The 17,343-nt window shown below is 45.8% G+C and overlaps 1 protein-coding gene across 1 annotated transcript in view; it reads right to left on the bottom strand.

Moving 5' to 3' along the window:
- Positions 1-654: 654 nt before the first annotated feature.
- LOC122693144 overlaps positions 655-17,343 on the bottom strand; it is a gene marked incomplete at its 3' end in the record, with an annotated part of 197,409 nt that continues 180,720 nt past the window's right edge. Inside the window, 5 exon segments of the mRNA XM_043900737.1 lie at positions 655-2,121; positions 2,586-3,088; positions 3,091-3,628; positions 3,710-7,011; positions 7,177-7,283. Coding sequence (XP_043756672.1) covers positions 655-2,121; positions 2,586-3,088; positions 3,091-3,628; positions 3,710-7,011; positions 7,177-7,283 — 5,917 coding nt within the window.

Raw genomic sequence — 17,343 nt, 5'->3', positions numbered from 1 at the left:
AAGTAAGTGAAGGAAGCCAAACGGAGAAATCTAAATACTGTATGATCCCAAATATATGGCATTCTAGAAAAGGGAAAACTATGGCAACAATTAAAAGAAAACTGAATTGGGTGTGTGGAGGGATGAATGGATGCAGAAGAAAGGGAAACTATCTAACATCATCTCTGACCTATAAGGAAAGTAATCATTCTCACCTTAAAAAAAGAAACTTAGACCTGTTATGCCCGATGTCCGAATCCCCGAGCGGGAAGAGAGAGAAGGCTTCCAAGACAATGCAACTCGCAAAAAGGGAAGTTTATTACTGTCTCGAGCCAGGGCTTTCTGCCACAAACATCACAGTGGTGCAGGGTCAGAAAGCGCCGAGCTCAAGCTTGGTACACAAATTTATAAGATATGCAAAAGCGGTTAGTAGCTGGCTTAAGCGGATTGGTTACATGTTTGCAAAGTAATTCTATCGGTACAGACTTTCGCGGGCTTTTCAGCTCTCCCTTTGTTCTTACTGGGCGCATATTGATTGGCTGGCTCCAGGTTACCTGATGGGGGTAGGGAATCTTACCATTTCGGGGGAAGCTAAAACTTAGGTCCAGGCCGCCCGTCATGGTATTAACCCTGGCAGCCTCACATTCCCCCCTGTCTTCTTGTTCCTGTAGAGGAATCCTTCTCTTCATCCTGGGATACCATCTGATATTGCTGCCTCAATACCATAATCTGAATGGTATTTAGACGTTCTTTAATAAATGACATTAGCCGGTTTAAAATACAAGGGCCAAACGTGAGTGTTAATAATAGCACTATAAGCAGGCCCAGGAGGGTGGAAACTAAGGTGGTCAGCCAGGGGGAGCGTTGAAACCAAGACTCAAACCATCCCTGCTGGGCCTCCCGTTCCCTCTTTCGTTGCGCCAGCCCTTCTCTTACTTTTGCCATAGATTCTCTTACCACTCCTGTATGGTCTGCATAGAAACAACATTCTTCTCCCAGAGCCGCGCAGACCCCACCCTGTTGGAGAAAAATCAAGTCCAATCCTCTCCTATTCTGCAAGACCACCTCAGACAAGGAAGTCAGAGACTTCTCCAAGTGGCTGATTGATTCTTCTATGTGAGTTATATCTTCATCTATGGCGGCTCGTAGGGAAGAAAACCCTTGGCCTTGCAGAGATAGTGAAGCTATTCCTGTCCCTGCTCCTGCCAGCCCAAGACTGAACAAGGCTGCCATGGTGATCGCACTGATTGGCTCTCTCTTTTGTCTTGGCAATTCTCGGTCCCAATGTGAGTACATAACCTCTTCAGAGTGGTATAAGATTTTTGGCATTACAGCAACCAGGACACAGAATTCTTGACTCTGGTTAAAAACCTTCACATTTAAACATGGGGTTAGCCCAGTATGTGAACAAATCCACCAGCCCCCAACCTCTGGCACAATCCAATTTTTGCCATATAAGCGTAGGTTACTAATAGTCCGGGCACAGAGGGAAGTTTTATCACGTGGCACTGTGCCCAAACAGAGTCCCTGTCCCCAAACTTCGTTCATTGTGAGGCCAACCTTGCGTTCTTCCCATCGGCATGGGGGTGGGTTCTGGCCTGAAGATAAGTGGTAAGAGACATTGAGGCCTATGGCCTCATAGAAGGGGGGGTGAAGATTATAACAAAGCCAACAGGACTGGGTTGCATTAGGGTTGGTATGGTTTAAGACCGTAAAGGCTGCATTCACTAAGGCCCATAGGGGGTCCTGAATTGCTGAGCTAATGGTAACAGCCAGAGGGCCAGGGGTTTCTGTCAGTTTGCCTCTGAGGCTCGGGGTAGAGGAGATGTTAAATGTTCCTGGCAAGCTTGGTCTAAAGGGGGTTGGCTTGGGGGTCGCCTTGTGCCCCTGTAATGCTCTGACCAGATTGGGACCTAAACTATGTACCTGCACCGGCTCAATAACCTGTTTAATGATTAAAAGCTCGCCTGGGTAGGGGCCGGGCCAATTTACGTGGAGCTGAAAACCCCAAGTCAGTCCTGAGGTCCAGCGGTTTTCTTTTTTCACCCGTTCCTGGTTAAATCGTACTCGTACCTGAGGCCCCTGGTGTCTACGGTCCTTGAAGGTGAAGCTAACTAGATCTCTGTTTCCGACATCCCACCTCTGGGGTCCATCACAAGAGGTCACACAACTCCAGCTCCTGCAATAATAGCTTTCTATGCCACCACAGGTTTTCCAGTTATTTTTTACGTAGCCCGGGCAAGCCCAAAACCCCAACCTATGGTTTTTTATCCCATCCCTATAGTATTTATCATAGAGACCGTCCTGCTTTGCGAAGAGGCTTGAGAGGTCGAAGTTCAGGTCCGGCCACCAGGTGTTTGGAGGGTGGATTCCTGAGGTCTCATTGAGCAGCTCATGAGTTTGCCCGTCGTTGAGTTTCCATGTGATCTTAGCAGGTTGATGGGGGTTATGACTGGTCGCTCCTGGGTCGATGAGAGCTGCCATCAGCAGGAGAATTAGGAGGCCTCCCAGCGGACGAGTTTCAGTTTCAAAGGATTTGACGGGTGAGGACTCGCCTTCCATTCTGCTCGCGCTTTTTCCTGTTCTTCCGATGTGGCTTGCCGCACGTGATTGCAGTGAACCCAGGGTCCAATCCCGTCAACCTTGACAGCGGTAGGAGTGGTAAGGAGAACGACATAAGGGCCTTTCCATCTAGGTTCTAATACTTTAGATTGGTGTCGTTTTACCCAAACCCAATCACCTGGGCTAATATTATGTGAGGGGAGGGCCCTCTTGTTTTGGCCCTCATGTATCTCTCGAATCAATTTCCAAACATGGTTATGCACCTTACTTAATGCTATCAGAGTTTGCTGGAATTGTCCCAAAGTAGGGGGTGGCAGACATTTTCCTTCGAAAATAGGATACACAGGAGGGGGTCTTCCATACAGAATCTCAAAAGGAGTAAGATTCAGCTTATAAGGGGTGTTACGTGCCCGAAAGAGTGCAAAGGGGAGGAGAGTCACCCAGTCCCCGCCAGTCTCTATTGCCAACTTTGTCAAAGTTTCTTTTAGGGTCCGATTCATTCTCTCAACCTGTCCTGAGCTCTGGGGATTATATTCGCAATGTAACTCCATTTCTTCCCCAGAGCTTGGGCCAGCCCTTGTACAATCTGGCTCACAAAGGCAGGTCCACTATCAGAGCCCATAGTCACTGGCAGCCCATACCTAGGCACTATCTCCTCTAAGATCTTTTTAGCAACCACTATTGCTGTCTCTCCCTTAGTGGGGAAAGCTTCTACCCACCCCGAGAAGGTATCTACCAGTACCAACAGATAGCGGTACCCATACTTGCCTGGCCTTACCTCGGTGAAATCTATCTCCCAATGTTGCCCTGGCTTTTCCCCTCAGTACCTCGTTCCCGAGTGCTGCTTCTTCTCTGCCCTCATCAGCTGGCACGCTTCGCAGGCTTGAATTATCTCTCGTACAGTTGCATTTTGTCGAGGGAACCTCAGGCAGGCCATCTGGAGAAGTGTTAGGGTCTTTTTTTCTCCCAAGTGTGTAGTTGTGTGCAGGTGTTCACACAGGTGACGACCCAGGGTGGCAGGCAAGATCAGGTTGTTGTTTTCGTCTCGGTACCATCCATCTTGGTCATCTTTCTGGAGGGTGGTATCCTTGTTGATCCAGGCGAGATCAGGGAGGGAATATTCGGGAACTGGTGGCAAGGTCCCCATACCAGGGGGTGGAAGTCCCACGGCTAATATGGGGGCAGCATAGTCCCGGCTAGCTGCTTCTCGAGCGGCCGCATCAGCAGCACGATTGCCCCGCGCCTTAGGGTCTTCTCCCTTCTGGTGACCGGGGACATGTGCTATCGCTACTGCCCGGGGTAGTTGGACAGCTTCCAAAAGCCTGCGAATCTCAGGCAGATTTTTGACCTCTTTTCCCTCAGCTGTCCGAAATCCCCTTTCTTGGTATATGGGACCTTGAATATGGGCAGTGCTGAAAGCATATCGGCTGTCAGTAAAAATGGTGACTCTCTTCCCTTTGGCTTGCTCCAGAGCCTGTATTAGGGCAATCATTTCTGCTTTTTGTGCAGAAGTGTTTGGGGGTAGTGTCTCAGCCCATATCGTCTGCCCTGAATCATCAACTATGGCGGCTCCCGCCTTCCTTTGCCCATCTTTTACATAACTGCTCCCATCGGTGAACCATACTAGCTCACTGTTGCTTAGGGGTACATCAGTTAAGTCTTTTCATGCCGCCAGGGCCTCAGCCAGTATCTCACTGCAATCATGGAGAGGGCTGTCCTTCTCTGGGTTGGGTAGGAGCGTGGCCGGATTTAGGAAGCAAGGGGTCTGAAAACGCACCCGTGGGGCATCGAGAAGCAAGGCCTGGTAGTGTGTCAAGCGGGCATTGGAGATCCACTTACCCGGCGGCTGCTTTAAAACCCCTTCCACGGCGTGGGGGGTGTAAACCGAGAGTTGCTGTCCATACGTCAGCTTGTCAGCGTCGCGGACGAGGAGGGCTGTAGCTGCAATGATGCGAAGGCAAGGGGGCCACCCAGCGGCCACCGGGTCTAATCGTTTCGAAAGGTATGCTACCGGCCGCTTCCATGGTCCCCATTGTTGAGTCAAGACCCCCTTTCCTATTCCTTGCTTTTCATCTACAAACAGCTGGAATGGCTTATTTGGGTTAGGCAGTGCAAGGGCTGGGGCTTCTAGTAGGGCCCGTCTGAGTGTCTGGAAAGCCTGTTTCATTGGCTCAGTCCAAGTCCACTTTGGGGTCTCTTTACTTCCCTCATATAAGGGCCGGGCCTTCTCAGCAAACCCCATAATCCACAGTCTGCAATATCCAACAGTCCCCAGAAACTCTCTCACCTGGCGGGGGTTTTTGGGCTCTGGTATCTGCAATATTGTTTCTTTCATGGCCTGAGTTAGCCACCTTTGCCCCTGCCTGATCTTATACCCCAAATAGGTGACCTCTTGCCGGGCTATTTGTGCCTTCTTTGCGCTAGCGCGATACCCCAAGATGCCTAGGGTTTGTAATAGGTCCCCAGTGGCACGGCCGCAAGCTTCCTCTGTGGTTCCAGCCAACATAAGGTCATCTACATATTGTAGCAGAATGACCTCTGGGTGGCAAGCCCGATATTCGTAGAGGTCCTCACTCAGAGCCTCATTAAACAAGGTAGGGGAGTTCTTGAACCCCTGTGGGAGGCGGGTCCAAGTTAATTGTACTACCGGTTGGCCTTCCCCCTCAGTCCACTCAAAGGCAAATATCTCCTGGCTCTGGACTGCCAGGGGTAGGCTGAAAAAGGCATCCTTCAAGTCCAGCACAGTGTACCAAGTGTACTCAGGCAGTAAACTGCTCAGGAGGGTATACGGGTTAGGGACAGTTGGGTGTATGTCACTCACCCGTTTGTTGACTTCTCGCAGGTCTTGGACAGGTCTGTAATCTGTCCCCCCTAGCTTCTTCACCGGCAGTAAGGGGGTGTTCCAAGGGGATTGGCATCGCCTGAGAATTCCGGCCTCCATGAGCCGTCGAATGTGAGGAGTGATCCCCCGCCGAGCTTCTTGGCTCATAGGGTACTGTTTCACCCTCACAGGAATTGCCTCGGCCTTTAGCTCGATGACGACCGGATGTCTCTGTTTAGCCAGTCCCATTCCTGCTGTTTCTGCCCAGGCCAATGGATATTTATGGACCCACGGTTGTACATCTAGTGCTACGGTCTCTGAGGACTTAAGCGCAAAGTGTCTGTATTCATCCCTTAAGGCTAGGGACAAGACATGTATCGGTTGTCCAAGTCCATCCGTGACTGACATTCCCCCGGGGTCAAAATGGATCTGAGCATTAACTTTAGTCAACAAGTCTCTTCTAAGTAGAGGGGCTGGGCATTCTGGTATCACCAAAAACGAATGGGACACCTGGTGGGTCCCCAGATTTACTTTCCGTTCTGTGGTCCAACAATATCTTTTTGTCCCCGTGGCTCCTTGCACTAAGCTGGCTTTCTTAGACATTGGTCCCAGTTTTTTATTTAAAACAGAGTGTTGGGCGCCAGTATCTACCATGAAGCCAACGGGTTTCCCCTCCACATGTATGGTTACCCAGGACTCGGGGAGGGGTGCCGAGTCTCGACTCCCCTAGTCACTGTCTTCCCCCGCATATAGAACTCGAGTTCCGGGGGCGATTTTCTCTCTCTGGGTCATTCCTCTCCTTGAGTCCCTCTTAGGGCACTCGTTTTTCCAGTGCCCCTGTTCTTTGCAGTAGGCGCACTGATCCTTCTTTAGGGCCTGCCTTTTTGGTTTTTCTTTTTCTCCCGTCCGGGGGTCTCGAGGTTCCCTCAATTCTGTTCCGGCCTTTAACCCCGCAAAAAGAATCTGGGCTAGCTCCTTCTGGTTCTTCCGGTTTTCCCTCGCCCTATGTTCCCTCTCTTCTTTCCTGATCTTTTCCGCTAATTCCCTTTCCTCCCGCCGAATTCGCTCTTCCCTTTCTTCTGGGGTCTCCCTATTATTAAATACCTTTTCAGCTACTTTCAGTAAATCCTGTATTGTCTGTTCTCCCAATCCCTCTACCTTTTGTAATTTCTTCCTAATATCTGGGGCTGCCTGATTCACAAACGCTAACAAAACTGCAGCGCGTGACTCCTCAGCCTGGGGGTCCATAGGTGTATATTGCCTGAAAGCTTCCATCAGCCTCTCTAGGAAGGCTGCCGGGCTTTCAGTGGGCTCTTGCCTTACTGAATTTACCTTTGCCAGATTTGTCGGCTTTCTTGCTGCAGCCCGCAGGCCAGCCATTAGAGTCTGGCGGTACACTCGGAGACGCTCCCTACCTTCCACCTGCTCAAAATCCCCGTTAGGCCGCAACAGAGGAAACCCCTCGTCCACAAGATGAGGCTGGGCGGTTGGCCTCCCGTCGACCCCTGGTACCCGTTTCCGTGCCTCTGCCAGAATTCGCTCCCGTTCTTCCGTGGTGAAGAGCACCTGCAACAGCTGCTGACAATCATCCCAGGTGGGATTATGAGTGAACAAAATGGAATCTAAGAGGTCAATGAGGCCTTGGGGCTTCTCTGAGAAAGGAGGGTTTTGGGTCTTCCAATTGTACAGGTCACTCGTGGAAAAGGGCCAGTACTGATAGGTTCGCTCTCCGTCCGGGTTAGTTGGTCCCACTCGGACGGGGAGCGCCTGAACAGTGGATGAAGGTAACTCTGGGTCCCTAGGGTCTTGCTTACCCCTATCTCCCTTAGTTTTCCCCCGGGTCCCCAATGCCAGTCCCCCGTCACGGTCGGTTCCCGTTGGCCCTCTTAATCCTCTCGGTTCACCTGTGGGAGCTTCTCTCCTCGGAGGGGATTGCAAGGAGGGCACATATGGCGGAGGCCTTATCTCCGTTTCTAGATCTATCAGGTTTGGATAAGATGATTCCTGAAGGACTGGTTTTGGGTCCTCTTTCTTTTTGGTTTCCTCCGGGGGGGTCTCCATCACCAGGACCTGTGAACTGGAGGAACTAGGAAGTTTGTAAACAAAAGGTTTTAACCAGTTAGGCGGATTTTCCACTAGATCCTGCCAGACCATGACATAGGGGACTTGACTCGGATGGCCCCAGGGATCAGGAGCCATAATCTTCTCCTTCACAGCCTGTATGATGGACGGTTGAAAGGTGCCTTCCGGAGGCCATCCAACCTGAAAGGCGGGCCACTCTGCAGAACAAAAAGTTATTAATTTAGCTTTTTTGACTAGCAAAGACAAGTCATGGGCCCTGGCCCTGACATCCGAAAAATGGTCAGTCATGAGAGAAAGTGGGGTAGATTCTCCCTGCCCCATGGTCAAAGAATAAACGGTAAGGGAGAGAGAGAATAAGTCAGAAGTGAGAAAGAACGATGCACCAGAAGAGAACGAGACTAGAGACCATGCCGGCACACACAAAAACACGGAGAGCCAAAGACAAACACACGGACAAACAAACGTCGGCCGACGACACAGCGCTGGGTTTTCGGGCCCCCTGAATTTTCTTGCCTCCCGGTAGCAGATTCACCTTACCGAATGGCGTCCGCTGTTCACCAGACTCGGGGTCGGGAGAAGAACCTTTTTTCCCGTGGAGTCAGCTGCCTTCCAGCGCGTCCGCTGGCCCCGGCCTTACGCCGTCTTGCTCCCCCTTTATAAAAAGCCTTCTCGCGGAGTCGGCTGCTGCCCAGCGCGTCCGCTGGCCCCGGCCTTACGCCGGCTTGCTCCCCCTTTATAAAAAGCCTTCTCGCGGAGTCGGCTGCCCCCCAGCGCGTCCGCTGGCCTTGGCCTTACGCCGGCTTGCTCCCCCTTTATAAAAAGCCTTCTCGCGGAGTCGGCTGCCGCCCTGCTTCCTGAGCACCGGTGTTATTATTTATCCTTCCCCTTTGTCCTATAAGCGTTCTCTTCTCCCTGTCAAGGGATCCCGGACGAGCCCCCAAATGTTATGCCCGATGTCCGAATCCCCGAGCGGGAAGAGAGAGAAGGCTTCCAAGACAATGCAACTCGCAAAAAGGGAAGTTTATTACTGTCTCGAGCCAGGGCTTTCTGCCACAAACATCACAGTGGTGCAGGGTCAGAAAGCGCCGAGCTCAAGCTTGGTACACAAATTTATAAGATATGCAAAAGCGGTTAGTAGCTGGCTTAAGCGGATTGGTTACATGTTTGCAAAGTAATTCTATCGGTACAGACTTTCGCGGGCTTTTCAGCTCTCCCTTTGTTCTTACTGGGCGCATATTGATTGGCTGGCTCCAGGTTACCTGATGGGGGTAGGGAATCTTACCATTTCGGGGGAAGCTAAAACTTAGGTCCAGGCCGCCCGTCATGGTATTAACCCTGGCAGCCTCACAAGACCAACTGAAAATCAGTAACTTTTTTGAATGTTTTATTATTTTTGAGTCACTAAGTTGTGTCTGACTCTCTGCAATCCCATAGACTATAACCTACAGGCTCCTCTGTCCATGGGATTTCCCAGACAAGAATACTGGACTGTGCGGCCATTTCCTTCTCCAAGCGATCTTTCTGACCCAGGCATGGAGCCTGTGTCTCTTGCATTGGCAAGTGGATTCTTTACCACTGAGCCATCAGTGAAGCCCTTTGTGAAAGTGCTTAGTTGCTCAGTCATACCTGACTTTTTGCAACCCCCATGGATTGCAGCCTGCCTTGCTCCTCTGCCGAGGGGGATTCTTCAGGCAAGAATATGGATTGCCATGCCCTCCTCCAGGGGATCTTCCCAACCCAGGGAACAAACCCAGACCTCCCTCGTTGCAGGCAGATTCTATACCACCTGAGCCACCAGGGAAGCCTGAGTCACAAACAAAACCTGCTTCTCAGAAACAGAGACTGATGGAGTCATACAATGGTAGGAGCCTGAGAATGTACTTTTGACAAATGGTTGAAGGCTGAGTTTGGACTAGCATGAAAGTCCTTTCCTGAAGGAAAGGGTCCCAAAGTCTTTCCCTCCAGGAACTTCACCAGTGTCTCATCATGTTGAAGGTTTGCAAAGGAAGCCTTATGGCTCTGGCAGGTGGAGAGAAAACAGATCATTCTGAAATATACTCAGAGTCTTCTCCATCATGGAAGGCTGTCAGAAAGAAAGACTGTGGGCTGAAGGACATCCTTCCACTGTCAGAGTGCCTACTAAGGTGGGGCCGGGGGGGAGGGAAGCAGAGACTGGGAGAAGGAGGCTTTTTACATCCCAAAGACTACATTTCAAAACAATGGCTCTCAGGTCCTTAAGAAAGATACTTCTAAAAATTACATATTCATAGTTGTAAGACATTTCTAATGAATGTTGTAAGAAAGGGAGACTAGCAGCCTTTGAGATGTTGGCTAGAACAGAGTAAATTAACCCAACACCTTTGAACTTTGTCAGGCAACATTCTAGTAGGAACTTAGGCCATCTTAAGTACACAGCCTTATGATGCTAAGAAGCCAAGGTAGAGTTTGGTTGTCTCTCAGAGCAGAAGTTTGGACAAAATTGTTCTGTGCCAAGAGTCCTGTAGTTCTCAGCGTTACAGCTGAGAACTACAAGCCATGGACTCTCTGAAGAGGAGCAGTTAGAAAAGCCTAAAGACAGAATGGGAGTCAAAAATAAAGGCAATTGAAATGCTTTGAAACCTCTTGTATTTGCAACTTTGCAAACTTTAAACAGAGTTCAGCTCCTATCCGTGTTAATGAAAAATGTAGCACTAATGACTTAATATATACCTCATTTCCTATTACCTAATAAAACCTGTGTGACTTTCAAGGAAAAATGCAAGTCATGCTAAAAGACAAGAAAAACACTGTGAGGTGAAAAAGCAAGCATCAGAAACAGATATAGATACAGCAGAGATGTTAGAGTATCAGCCTGAGAATGCAATGATAAATAATGTGGTAAAGTCCCCAGTGGGGGGCAGGGGGAGTGAAATGGAAGTTGGTAATCAATGAAAAAAATAGGTAATATGTAAGAACATGGGTAATATGTAAGATTATGGGTAATATAAGCAGAGAGACAACAACTCTAAGAAGGAAGCAAAAAGAAATGCTAGAAATAAAATATTTTTTAAAAAAATCATTATAATAGAATTTTAGAATTCTTTGGTAGATTCATCAGTAGGTTTGACAAAGCTGAGAAAAGAATCACTGAGTTTAAAGACTTTTCAAAAGAAACTTCCCAAACTGAAATGTGAATTTAAAAAAGTGAAACAAACAAAAAAGAACAAACCATTTGCAAAGAGTGAAACAACTGCAAAACTATATAACACGGGACTGGAAAAGGTCAATTTTCATTCCAATCCCAAAGAGAGGCAATCCCAAAGTATGCTAAAGCTACCATACAATTGCACTCATCTCACACGTTAGTAAAGAAATGTGCAAAATTCTCCAAGCTCAGCTTCAGCAATATGTGAACCATGAACTTCCAAATGTTCAAGCTGGATTTAGAAAAGGCAGAGGAACCAGAGATCAAATTGCCAACATCTGTTAGATCAGTGAAAAAGCAAGAGAGTTCCAGAAAAACATCTATTTCTGCTTTATTGACTATGCCAAAGTCTTTGACTGTGTGGATGACAACAAACTGTGGAAAATTCTGAAAGAGATGGGAATACCAGACCACCTGACCTGCCTCTTGAGAAACCTATATGCAGGTCAGGAAGCAACAGTTAGAACTGACATAGAACAACAGACTGGTTGCAAATAGGAAAGGGAGTACGTCAAGGCTGAATATTGTCACCCTGCTTGTTTAACTTATATGCATTGTACATCATGAGAAATGCTGGGCTGGAAGAATCATAAGCTGGAATCAAGATTGCTGGGAGAAATATCAATAACCTCAGATATGCAGAGGACACCACCCTTATGGCAGAAAGTGAAGAGGAAGTAAAAAGCCTCTTGATGAAAGTGAAAGAGGAGAGTGAAAAAGTTGGCTTAAAACTCAGCATTCAGAAAACTAAGATCATGGCATCTGGCCCCATCACTTCATGGGAAATAGATGGGGAAACAGTGTCAGGCTTTTTTATTGCGGGGGGGGGGGGGGGGGCCCCAAAGTCACTGGAGATTGTGACTGCAGCCATGAAATTAAAAGATGCTTACTCCTTGGAAGGAAAGTTATGACCAACCTAGATAGCATATTAAAAAGCAGAGACATTACTTTGCCAACAAAGGTCCATCTAGTGAAGGCTATGGCTTTTCCAGCGGTCATGTATGGATGTGAGAGCTGGACTGTGAAGAAAGCTGAGCACAGAAAATTTGATGCTTTTAAACTGTGGTATTGGAGAAGATTCTTGAGAGTCCTTTGGACTGCAAGGAGATCCAGCCAGTCCATCCTAAAGGAGATCAGTCCTGGGTGTTCACTGGAAGGGCTGATGCTGAAACTGAAACTCCAATACTTTGGCCACCTCATGCCAAGAGTTGATTCATTGGAAGAGACCTTGATGCTGGGAGGGATTGGGGGCAGGAGGAGTAGGGGACGACAGAGGATGAGATGGCTGGATGGCATCACGAACTGGATGGACATGAGTTTGAGTAACCTCTGGGAGTTTGTGATGGACAGGGAGGCCTGGCGTACCGCGACTCATGAGGTCGCAAAGAGCTGAACATGGCTGAGTGACTGCACTGAACTGAACGTGCATTAGAGATTAGAGAGGTTAGAAGAAAAATTGCTGTTAGAGAAAGATGCTGAACAATAGAAAAATTCTAAGTATAAGGTTTTGTTTTTTTTTTTTTTAATTTCAAAGGAATAGAGATTTAAACTTTAGAGATGTGAGCAACTTCAACAACTAAATATGTTTTAATTTAAGTGGTTAGTCACTCAGACATGTCCAACTCTGCGACCCCATGGACTGTAGCTTGCCAGGCTCTCCTATCCATGGGGATTCTCCAGTCAAGAATACTGCAGTGGAAAGCCATGCCCTCCTCCAGGGGATATTCCCAACCCAGGGATCAAACCCAGGTCTCCCTCAGTGCAGGAAGATTCTTTACCTTCTGAAACAACAGGTAAGACCTTTAAATTATATAGACGTGTTATTCTTTATAATAGCAGAGTGGGAAGTTCATTAAGTCACTGTTAATCTATATTTGTTAATGCATCTTGCATACTTTTAAACACATACTAAATATATTCAAATTTATACTGAATGGATAATTTAAAGTGATCCTGGTTGAATTAATAAATCCCTTTTTTGTTAATACCAGAAAAAATTAAATGTTAAATCCACTAAGAATTTAATACTCCAAAGTCCTAAAAATAAGCACATGTCAACTTTAAAATTTTTAACACATGAAGACTCTCTTCAAGTTCAGTTCTATTTAGTTCAGTCACTCAGTCATGTCTGACTCTTTGCAACCCCATGTACTGCAGCACAGCACACTGGGCCTCCTTGTCCATCGCCTATAACTGGGGTTTACTCAAACTCATGTGCTTTGAGTTGCTGATGCCATCCAACCATCTCATCCTCTGTCATCCCCTTCTCCTCCCTCCTTCAATCTTTCCCAGCATCAGGGTCTTTTCCAAAGAGTCAGTTCTTCACATAAGGTGGCCAAAGTATTGGAGAGTCAGCCTCATCATCAGTTCTTCCAATGAGTATTCAGGATTGATTTCCTTTCAGATTGACTGGTATGATCTCCTTGCAGCCCAAGGGACTCTCAAGAGTCTTCTCCAACACTACAGTTCAAAAGAATCAATTCTTCAGTGCTCAGCTTTCTTTATAGTCCAACTCTCACATCCATACATGACTACTGGAAAAACCATAGTTTTGACTAGACAAAACTTTATTGGCAAACTGATGTCTCTGCTTTTTTAAAATGCTGTCTAGGTTGGTCATCGCTCTTCTTCCAAAGAACAAGTGTCTTTTAATTTCATGGCCACTGTTTCCACTGTTTCACCATCTATTTGCCATGAAGTGATAGGACCAGATGCCATGATCTTAGTTTTCTGAATGCTGAGTTTTAAGCCAACTTTTTCACTCTCCTCTTTCACTTTCATCAAGAGGCTCTTTAGTTCTTCTCCACTTTCTGCCATAAGGTTGGTGTCATCTGCATATCTGAGGTTATTGATATTTCTCCCAGCAGCCTTGATTCCAGCTTGTGCTTCTTCCAGCCCAGCATTTCTCATGATGTACTTTGCATATAAGTTAAACAAGCAGGGTGACAATATACATCCTTGATGTACTCCTTTTCCTATTTGGAACCAGTCTGTTGTTCCATGTCAGTTCTAACTGTTGCTTTCTGACCTGCCTCTTGAGTAATACAGGTTTCTCAAGAGGCAGGTCAGGTGGTCTGGTATTCCCATCTCTTTCAGAATTTTCCACAATTTGTTGTCATCCAACCAGTCAAAGGCTCTGGCATAGTCAATAAAGCAGAAATAGATGATTTTCTGGAACTCTCTTGCTTTTTTGGTGATCCAGCAGATGTTGGCAATTTGATCTCTGGTTCCTCTGCCTTTTCTAAATCCAGCTTGAACATCTGGGTGTTCATGGTTCACTTACTGTTGAAGCCTGGCTTGGAGAATTCTGAGCATTAGTTTACTAGCATGTGAGATGAATGCAACTGTGTGGTAGTTTGAGCATTTTGGGCATTGCCTTTATTTGGGATTGGAATGAAAACAGACCTTTTCCAGTCCTGTGATCACTTTTGAGTTTTCCAAATTTGTTGGCGTATTGAGTGCAGTACTTTCACAGCATCATCTTTTAGGATTTGAAATCGCTCACCTGGAATCCCATTACCTACACTAGCTTTGTTTATAATAATGTTTCCTAAGGCCCACTTGACTACACATTCCAGAATGTCTGGCTCTAGGTGAGTGATTATACCATTGCAATTATCTGGGTTTCATTAAGATCTTATTTGTACAGTTCTTCTGTGTATTCTTGCCAACTCTTCTTGATGCCTTCAACTTCTATTAGGTCCATTCCGTTTCTGTCCTTTATTGAGCCCACCTTTACATGAAATGTTCCCTTGGTGTCTCTAATTTTCTTGAAGAGATCTCTAATCTTTTCTATTCTATTGTTTTCCTCTATTTCTTTGCATTGATCACTGAGGAAGGCTTTCTTAGTTCTCCTTGCTGTTCTTTGGAACTCTGCATCTCAATGTGAATATCTTTCCTTTTCTCCTTTGCTTTTTGCTTCATTTCTTTTCACAGCTATTTTATAAACATTATCTCATTTAATTCCCACAAAAATGCCTTGAGTTTGGCCCCATACATATCTCAGTTTTGCATAATGGTTATGTATCGTGGTGGCTCAGATGGTAAAGAATCTGCCTGCAATGCAGGGAACTTGAGTTAAGTCCTTGGCTCAGGAAGGTTCCCTCAAGAAGGGAATGGCTACCCACTCCAGTATTCTTTCCTGGATAATTCCATGGATAAGAAGCCTGGTGGGCTACAGTTCATGGGGTTGTAAAGAGTCAGACACAGCTGAGCAACTAACACGTCATTGCCTTATCCAAAGGTTACACAGCTAGCAAATAATGGGTCTTAAGTTTGAATCCAAGCCATAGATCAAGAATTTTGTTCTTTCACAAGCTACATTGCCTCACCAAAATGAATTATACTATTCTGCCTTCTTGAAAGAAATTAAAATCCAAAATCAACTTATCTTGCCATTTTGACGTAAAGGTCAAATTCTAGAGTTCTTGAGTTATAACAACATCTAAAGAATCACCCTCTCCAATTTCATTTTCTGGTCAAGGCATAGGTGACTAACAAAGGCACTGTAACTATTTGATCTTAAAACAATTGAACTGGTCAAATGTTGCAACTCTGATATATCTCAATTTTTAGAGATGAGAAATAAGGAAAGGAACTATCAATATTATGTCTTTCCAATATGTTTATGTTTTAGGAAAGTGCCCTACTACTCAATCATCTGCTCCCTAAGCAGCCATCCCAGATGAAATAATGTTACTAAAATATCTATAAATATTGCAAGAGATCAGAGCAGAAATGCAACAGTATCAGAGAAAGAGAAACTTTTCAGGCTCATCAGTAGGACAGTCAATGGCTAGAAGTTGTCAGGAATACAAAACTTCTGAATTTAAACTTATTTTGATAAATGTCTCAGCAACATGCTAATTTTGTACTAAGCGCGTACAATATCTGTGGGGTGATTCAACTTATGTGGATGAATCATAGCTGCCATCTTTTACAAAGTTTAGAAATGTGTCATGTTGGCAAGCCCAGTTAGCAGAAATAATTCAAGGTGACTTTATTTTATATCCAGCATGTTCAGAATTCCTTAATTTCCGTTTCTTCAGAGTCCCCTGTCTCTTGGTACTCTGTACTGAATTGAAAGTCGGCTCAGTCTAGTATCTTAGTTTTCATACTCCTGTGAGCAGTCTTTTTTTTTTTTTCCTTTTTATCGTTATTCTTTTTATCATTAAGCACTGAGCATGTGGCTCTGAGGTCAGTTAGGACTGGAAGAAATCAGTCCCTAATCTAGAGAAATGTTCTCCACACAAGTTAAGAGAGAAGATTAGGAAGTGTCCCTATAGTCTCCCCATCAGGGAGAATTGGGAGGATGTTGAAAGGCTTGTTAGAGGGCTGAAGGTGCCTGAAGCACTTACATTTGTAACAATCTCTTTTCCAGTGTCCTCGCTATGCAATAATAGCAGACCCTTCCCTGGTGGCTTGGACAGTAAAGCGTCTGCCTGCAATGGGGAAGACCTGGGTTCAATCCCTGGGCTGGATCCCTTGGTTGGGAAGATCCACTGGAGAAGGAACTGGCAACCCACTCCAGTACTCTTGCCTGAAAAAATCCCATGGACGGTGGTGCCTGGTAGGCTACAGTCCATAGGGTCACAAACAGTTGGACATGACTGAGTGACATCACTTCATTTATCATTTCAGTTTGAATATTTTTACCAAGAACTACCTAATCAGTTCAGTTCAATTCAGTCATTCAGTTGTGTCTGACACTTTGCAACCCATGGACTGCAGGTGTTCCTGTCCATCACCAACTCCCAGAGCTTGCTTCAAACTCACGTCCATCAAGTCAGTGATGATATCCAACCATATCAGCCTCTGGCATCCCTTTCTCCTCCTGCTTTCAATCTTTCCAGCATCAGGGTCTCTTCCAATGAGTCCATTCTTTTGCATCAGGTGGCCAAAGTATTGGAGCTTCAACCTCATCATCAGTCCTTCCAATGAATATTCAGGGTTGATTTCCTTTAGGATAGACTGGTTGAATCTCCTTGCAGTTCAAAGGACTCTCAAGAGTCTTCTCCTACACCATAGTTCAAAAGCATCAATTCTTTGGTGCTCAGCTTTCTTTATGGTCCAACACTCACATCCATATATGACTACTGGAAAAACCATAGCTTTGACTAGATGGAACTTTGTTGGCAAAGTAATGTCTCTACTTTTTAATATGCTGTCTAGGTTGGTCACAGCTTTTCTTCCAAGGAGCAGGCATCTTTTGATTTCATGGCTGCAGTCATCATCTGCAGCAATTGTGGAGTCCAAGAAAACAAAGTCTGTTACTGTTTCCATTGTTTCCCAATCTATTGGCCATGAAGTCATGGGACTGAAGACAATGATCTGAGTTTTTTAAATGTTGAGTTTTTAGCCAGATTTTTCACTATCCCCTTTCACTTTCATCAAGGGCTCTTTAGTTCCTCTTCACTACCTAATAGTGGTTATGTGTTCATAAAGTTTTCCTACAAAATATTGCAAAATCTCAAATTTAAGGGGGAAAAATCCTTTTTTCCACAATTTTTGTAAATTTTTTTTGAAAATTTTATTTTCAGCATATTAAATTTACTCATAAAACATTATAAAACTTTTGGGGCCGTGTGTAATTTCCTTTGTTCTGTCTCATCTCATCACAACAAAAATTTGAAATGATGGACCAGTGTTACAGCCCTTGAATGAACCAGTGTTACAGTTTTGTGTTACAGCTCAGTTTTATTTAGAAAGTAAAGGA

This window comes from Cervus elaphus, chromosome 5, assembly GCF_910594005.1.
Source record: "Cervus elaphus chromosome 5, mCerEla1.1, whole genome shotgun sequence".
Classification (NCBI taxonomy): Eukaryota; Metazoa; Chordata; class Mammalia; order Artiodactyla; family Cervidae; genus Cervus; species Cervus elaphus.
The sequence above is the reverse complement of the archived record's forward strand: the minus strand, read 5'-3'. Positions and strand labels throughout refer to the sequence as shown.